This window comes from Macrobrachium rosenbergii, chromosome 36 (assembly GCF_040412425.1).
Source record: "Macrobrachium rosenbergii isolate ZJJX-2024 chromosome 36, ASM4041242v1, whole genome shotgun sequence".
Lineage (NCBI taxonomy): Eukaryota > Metazoa > Arthropoda > Malacostraca > Decapoda > Palaemonidae > Macrobrachium > Macrobrachium rosenbergii.
Window position 1 is genome coordinate 28,943,031 of NC_089776.1, and position 7,737 is coordinate 28,950,767.

A 7,737-nucleotide genomic window follows, 5' to 3' on the forward strand; every position below is an offset into this window, starting at 1 on the left:
TTACTTTTGCTTCAGATGAAAGTGTCTTCTAACACTTAGTGTGGAATTCCTCTCTTCACTGGAATTGACATTACTTGCCTACATTAACTTACATGTTTCTTTGCTTTGAGACGCAAGGCATAGATTTCCTTGAGCAATAACAAGCAGGTAATAAATCCACACATCTCCACAGCAGCAGCTTTTGCACCGAGTTGAGATGAACCTGGTGAAAATATACAAAGAAAATGACTCTCTCACTCTGTATTTAATTGACTTTCTTGATATTTTCCTGTTCTGTGTCGTTCTCTATTTTAAACGCCTATCAGGGGGAAAAGGCGTTAAATTTTTTTATGCAAATACACAAATAAGTAAAGAATGACTCTCTCTGACGACAGAAAAATGAATATAGCCCGTAAGGTAGAATACATTTGTAAGGCTCGTTCTGCAAAGTGGCATAAAGTTTGCCTTATCGCCTAATTTGCTCTGATGTCAACATGACTTCAGGGACGTCCTAGTGTAATTCGGATTTTCATAAGAAGAGGTCTAAGGGGATATCAGTTAAACTGTCTTTCACAACGTTTGAGAGAAGTGTCTCCTCAAGGAACACTGCACATGGAATCACAATTTCATTATTAACATAAAATTTAGACTATGATTCAAATCCTTATGGCGATGACTGAACTTTGAAAAATGAATGAAAATTGAAATGATTATATTTTGTGAAATATTCTAATTAAAAATATAGTTGCATACTGAAGTTCAGAGTCTCCACTGAAATTTTGAAGTTTATGAAAACTTTAGCGGAACAGCTGCACGCGACAGTCTGTCACAAAGAATCTTAGTTAAGAGAGATAAGAGCTGCTAATACTCGATCCTTGAATTGGCTCGGCAAACCTTACTGTGATATTCCACCCTCCATTGCTAGACCGAGAGACATATCACCAAAAATGAAGAATAAAAAGAATCCATGTCGTACCTGAATAATACCAACTGAGCTCAAAAGCTGGTAATGTGGATATTACTGGAATGCATTACCTGTATGTTATTGCTCAAGGAAATCTATGCCTTGTGTCTCAAAGCAAGGAAACATTTAAGTTAATGCAGATAAGTCATGTCAGTTTCAGTGGAGGCCTCTCGAATGGAAATAGAATTTGGACAATGCTTTTTAGACTGTCAAACCATACTAAACCTTGCTAAATTTTTTTATATATATATATATATATATATATATATATATATATATATATATATATATATATATATATATATATATATATATATATATATATATACACTTACATATATACACACACACACACACACACACACACACACACACATATATATATATATATATATATATATATATATATATATATATATATATATATATATATATATATATAAATTTCTGACTCACATCAGGATCAGACAAGGTCTTTCAATTGGAAGGCAAGGCCGCTGCCCACTAGGCCATACAAGTCATAAAAGAAGTTGGAACCTAAGCTTGCCCAGGTAATTCCTTGTGTGCAGTGGCGCTCAGGTTCCAACTTCTTTTATGACTTGTATGGCCTAGTGGGCAGCGCCCTTGCCATTCAGTTGAAAGACCTGGGTTCGATCCTGATGTGAGTCAGAAATTTATTACTGTTTCACACGTGATCGTGTGTCGGTTATTTCTCTTCTCTCTCTCTCTCTCTCTCTCTCTCTCTCTCTCTCTCTCTCTCTCTCTCTCTCTCTATATATATATATATATATATATATATATATATATATATATATATATAGAAACACACACACACATGCATGCATATCAGATGAAAAAAATTAGACGGGGTGTAGGACTTGGCCGGTTCCGACTTTATTTCCAAGCCATTGCCGAAGGAGAAAAAGTCGAAACCGGTCAACCTACACCCCGTCTGTTATTTTTTTACCTGTTGCGATGTATGATAAAAGAATCACGTGTTAACATGATTATAATCTTTTATATATATATATATATATATATATACATATATATATATATATATATATATATATATATATATATAGTTATATATATATGCATGGATATAGATACATATGTACTGCATATATTATGAAGAAAACTTCAGACGGATCACAGCAAATACTTAATATACTTAATCATTCAGAGGCCACAAAAAATAAAAAAAAATAAAAGTTATTAATTTTGGCAATTACATCTTTGCGCATTAAACAATTTCTACAGAAACTTACCAGAACAAGAAGGTCAGTACCTTGAAACCCTCAATGGAAAGTGAGACAAAAAAAAAAAGGTTACGGAAGCGAAAATACTTGACAGGTTTCTTTTTCTCATTTGTCAGCAAATGTCCGAATGAAACATTGAAGAGGAAGGACTGAGTCACCCCGACAGGAGAGACTCCAGGTCACCTTGGACCTTCTCCTCACTCACTCACAGAGTTAACTCCTCAGGACAGAGAGAGAGAGAGAGAGAGAGAGAGAGAGAGAGAGAGAGAGAGAGAGAGAGAGAGAGGGGAACAAAAAAGGAGGGTAGGACTTACTTTAGTGAAGTTCAGGGCCTTCTCACTCCGAAAGTTAACTCCTCACGAGAGAGAGAGAGAGAGAGAGAGAGAGAGAGAGAGAGAGAGAGAGAGAGAGAGAGAGAGAGAGAGAGAGAGGGAGAGAGATAAATAGAAATATATATATATATATATATATATATATATATATATATATATATATATATAAATATAGAGAGAGACAGAGACAGAGAGAGATATATATATATATATATATATACAGAGATATATATATATATATATATATATATATATATATATATATATATATATATATATATAGAAAGAGAGAGATAGAGAGAGAGAGAGAGAGATAAATAGACATCTATATATAAGAGACAGAGAGAGAGAGAGAGAGAGAGAGAGAGAGAGAGAGAGAGAGAGAGAGAGAGAGAGAGAGCGCCAATCAAGGACTTACTTTAGTGAAGTTCAACGTAGCGTTGTAGCTGATGGTGACGTTGATGTAACTGGCCATCACATCCTTGTACAGCACCTCGAAGTCCTTCGGAGGCGGCGGGGGCGTGGGGGCGGTTGTCGTGGGCCCCGTGTAAATGTAGGGCTCCGTGGTCAGGTGGGCGGGGATGGCAGCCGCCCCTCCGCCCACGGGGAAACACCACCCACCCAGCACCCACAGAAACAAGCTCACCCGTGCCCATACCACCCATGACTTTACGATTGCGGACCAAGTGCCCATGGTAGGTGGTGAGGCATGGTGGGGCATCGGTCGCTCTTGCTGCTTCTTAAAGCCCTTTTCGTAACTGCTGCGTTTCTTTCGCCAGAATCGGAAGCTTTTTCCCACTTTGTCGTCCTCTGTTATCTTTTCTCACATCAGTATCCATGGACTGTTTTCTGTTTGGGGATATGCTCTATCTGTTTTCCATTCTGTTTCCTTTACATTTATAGTTATTTTTTTTTTATTAGCTACTAATGCCTTTTCCTACTTTGTTTTCCACTTATCTTACATCAGTATCCATCGATCCCTTTCAGTTTGGAAACATATTCTTCCAATCGCTTGCCCATCATCGTTTTAAACCTCTTTCGACGGACTTTTCTGGCCAGAATCTACCTTCTGGGGAGAGGCTCGTTATTCTACCGCGAAGCTCTACCGAACAGTGACCCCTTTTATCGTTCTTTTTCTCCCTTTCTTCCTCCCTCTAACGAGAAGCGGTTCCCAAACGGCAAGACACCTCCAGAGGCTCCTGCATTTCATCGCAACATGTCACACTCGAGAGAAAGAGAAGTGTTCTCCTTTTGTTTTGCTCTGATCTCGATCACAACTCTCGGTTCAGCTCAGGTCGTCACTTTTGCTAAACGGCGAATTCGTATAGTCCTCTAAGAATGAATTCGTAATTGTTTTGTCTTTTTTTTTGTGGGGAGGTTTAATTTCGGCTAGAAATCATCCGGGCTCGATCAGGAAAGCCATAACAGGTTCGTGCGGGACTGAAGATAATTGGTCATTAAAGGTTTACTCTCTCTCTCTCTCTTCTCTCTCTCTGTCACTCTTCTTCTTCTTTATGTTTTCACGCGGACACTGATTAAAAACAAAACGAAATTCGGATTGAAATCAAAGTTAATTACGGGGTATTTAATCAATATATGTATTCATAAACGCACTTCGCGTCAACTACTGTCAGGAAACTTGCGTTTGACCACTAAACGTCTTGACGCAAGCCCTTTACGCACTAGATTCGAAAACATTTCTGTTTTTCGTGTGTCCAACTTCTCGAACTAACGGGACCTTCCCCTCTCCTCATCATCCCGCCCTGGGCAACCACCAGGCACCTTAAGTTGAATGAACCAACTTTCCCCTTATATTTTAAGGGAGATTTTCTCTCTCGACGTGTTCTGGGTTCATGGTCACTACTGAGCGTTTCGTGGGTCCTGTTTCGATACGATCCTCTGTGAGGCGAGAGAGAGAGACGAAGACGAAGAAGGAGGAACACGCGCCCCTGGCATGGGGTTTTCCTCCGGGAGGAGCGACCTACCTCGCGCTGAGACGTCTTCCAGGCAAACTGAAGCAGTGGCGTGTCTTGGACTTCACGATACCCCTCCACTGACGCTCCACCTTTCCGCTCCCCCTTCACCTCTCTCTCTCTCTCTCTCTCTCTCTCTCTCTCTCTCTCTCTCTCTCTCTCTCTCCCAACTTTCTTTCCTAATCCTTTTCCTTCTTTCTCTTCTAGTTTTCCCCTCTCACCCCTCAGCTTCCTGCCCCTACTAAGTAAAGCGGCAGAGAAGTTTCGTTACGTCAGTGTTCTTTGAAGGGATTAATTTTACGTAACCGTGTCACGATGATTTGATCGGGTTCCCCCTTGAATGAAATATTGCAACCCAAGTTAATTTTATTGTACATCGTTTCTTAATCTCTCGACAAGACGTTTTACTAACTAATCGCATACACAGACATGTTAACATTTACGTAATATTCACCTTTTTTTATCAGAAGGATATATATTTTCTGAGACATCAGATTCCTCGAAGAAAGCAAATATTTTCACCTTCAAATTAAGAAAATGCTGCTCAGTTCTGAGATAGCTTCAGCATTAAAAAAAAAAATTAGGAAATTTTTGCTGTGTAACTATTATGAGTAACAAGGGGAGGTTAAACTTGTAAACTTGATAATCATTGGAAATATTGATTAAACCTGAAAATCATAATAATTGGTTTTATCTTTGAACAACAGGACGTAGATAATTTAAGTATTTTAAAAGACTTTTAGTAAATTTTTGCAGTGTAGTATAAGCAACAAGGAAAATTCAGTTTGCCATTCGACAGTCACAGGGAATTTTGGCTGGACTTGAGAATTATAATCAGTGAATTATCTTATGAGTAACTGAAGGCGAAATGTCATCCGCTTTTTCCTGAAGGGTATCTAGTAGAAAAACCAACTAGGATTAAATGACAAAGTAATTCTGGAAGAAGAAGAAGTGAAATTATTCAGAGTAGGCTAGGAACGAAGACTTTCCATGCTAAGGACTGGGGAAACAAGAAAAAAAAGTATACCTTAGTTTAACCAGACCACTGAGCTGATTAACAGCTCTCCTAGGGCTGGCCCGAAGGATTAGATTTATTCTACGTGACTAAGAACCAATTGGTTACCTAGCAACGGGACCTGCAGCTTATTGTGGAATCCGAACCACATTATGACGAGTAATGAATTTCTGTCACCAGAAATAAATTCCTCTAATTCTTCATTGGCCGGTCGGATAATCGAACGATGGGCCAACAGCGTGCTAGCCGAGAACTATACCCACCCTTCCAATGAGGAACTGAGGAAACGAGAGAAATTCGCAGAAGGAACTCTAGTTACATGACTGTCTCCACTGGGCAGGTTAACAGGTTAAGCCAAAGCGCCAATCAAATATGTCAGGTTAACAGACACATCGTTACATTATTCGTAAATACCATGAAAAATCATGAGCGAATGAGTGGGCTGAGAATGTTCCTCTCCTCGAGGTTTATTGATGACTGAAGAGGACCTTGATCTCCAAAAAAAAATCCTGGAATTCATCACGCTATTTTTATCCATATTCTCTAGTCTTTTTTTTTCTGTATTGTTTTTTCTTTTCGACATAGAAAGACAAAAGAATAAGGTCCACTAAATTGTTTTAAATTTGTTTTTTTTATCTTTGGGAATTTCAACTTACGGTTATGTGACATTTAAATCATTTAATATATCATTGGCAGGCGTACAGTCCTACATGATGATAAACTTATTATACAAGACAGTTAGCAAGTAGGTGCTATATAATACGACAGATATTATAAATGAATGTTTTTTTTTTATTAAAGGGCAGTCTATAACTTGCCGTGCACTAAAGATATTTTGATCAACATTCTCATATTTCCGCTCTAGTTTTTCGTGAACCCTATAAACTTACGTGTTTCAAACGGCGTGTATATCGTTTCCTTCGAGACTAAGCCACACTTTAATCTCTCTCTCTCTCTCTCTCTCTCTCTCTCTCTCTCTCTCTCTCTCTCTCTCTCTCTCTCTCTCTCTCAACTGTCTTTCAGTTCTTATAGAAATGAAAGCCTGCATTGTCAATCCGTTCTCTATTCTCTCTCTACGCTGTCTTTCAGTTCTTATAGCTTAAACCAGAAATAATCTCTCTCTCTCTCTCTCTCTCTCTCTCTCTCTCTCTCTCTCTCTCTCTCTCTCTCTCTCAACTGTCTTTCAGTTCTTATAGTTTAAACCATGGAAATAATCCCTCTCTCTCTCTCTCTCTCTCTCTCTCTCTCTCTCTCTCTCTCTCTCTCTCTCTCTCTCTCTCTCTACGCTGTCTTTCAGTTCTTATAGCTTAAACCATGGAAATAATCCCCCCTCTCTCTCTCTCTCTCTCTCTCTCTCTCTCTCTCTCTCTCTCTCTCTCTCTCTCTCTCTCTCCACCGTCTTTCAGTTCTTATAGCTTAAACCATGGAAATAATCTCTCTCCTCTCTCTCTCTCTCTCTCTCTCTCTCTCTTCTCCCTTCTCAACAAGTGGACAAATGCATGTCCATTTATAACTGGAAAATGTCTACGTTTATAAATCACTGTATCTGCAGGCACTTCTATTTAAATCAGTCGATAAATCACTGGTTAGAGATGTGTGCTAATGTCGGTGTTGTGTATTTATAATACCCAAGGATATTTATGAATTCATCAGCTTTCTGGTGTAGGCACAGCCAGATGTCTTTGGTGAATAAATCTTGATAAAATAATAAAACGGAATAAATCTTAATGAGTAAAGCGGAATAGATCTTAATAAATTAATAAAGCGGGATAAGTCTTAATTAATAAAGCGGAATAAACCTTAACAAATTAATAGAACGGAATAAACCGTAGTTAATGAATAAAAAGGAATAAATCTTAATAAATGAATACAACGGAATAAATCCTAGTAAATTAATAACACTGAATAAATCTCAATGAATAAAACGGAATAAATCTTAATAAATGAATGAAACGGAATAAATCCTAGTAAATGAATAAAACGGAATAAATTTTAAATTAATAAAACAATAAATCTTAATAAATGAATAAAACGGAATAAATCCTAGTAAATTAATAGCACAGAATAAATCTTAATAAATGAATAAAACGGAATAAATCCAAGTAAATAAATAAAACTGAAAAAATCCTAGTAAATTAATAAAACGGAATAAATCTTTATGAATGAATAAAACGGAATAAATCCTAGTAAATGAATAAAATGGAATAAATCT

The 7,737-nt window shown here is 37.6% G+C and overlaps 1 protein-coding gene across 1 annotated transcript in view; it reads right to left on the reverse strand.

Moving 5' to 3' along the window:
• The window catches only part of LOC136825045 (uncharacterized), a 97,372-nt gene extending 92,534 nt beyond the window's left edge, over nt 1–4,838 (reverse strand). The window contains exon 1 of the mRNA XM_067081099.1: nt 2,956–4,838. Coding sequence (XP_066937200.1) covers nt 2,956–3,258 — 303 coding nt within the window. The 5' untranslated portion in view covers nt 3,259–4,838. The remainder of the gene's footprint in view (nt 1–2,955) is intronic.
• Between the last annotated feature and the right edge of the window lie 2,899 nt (nt 4,839–7,737).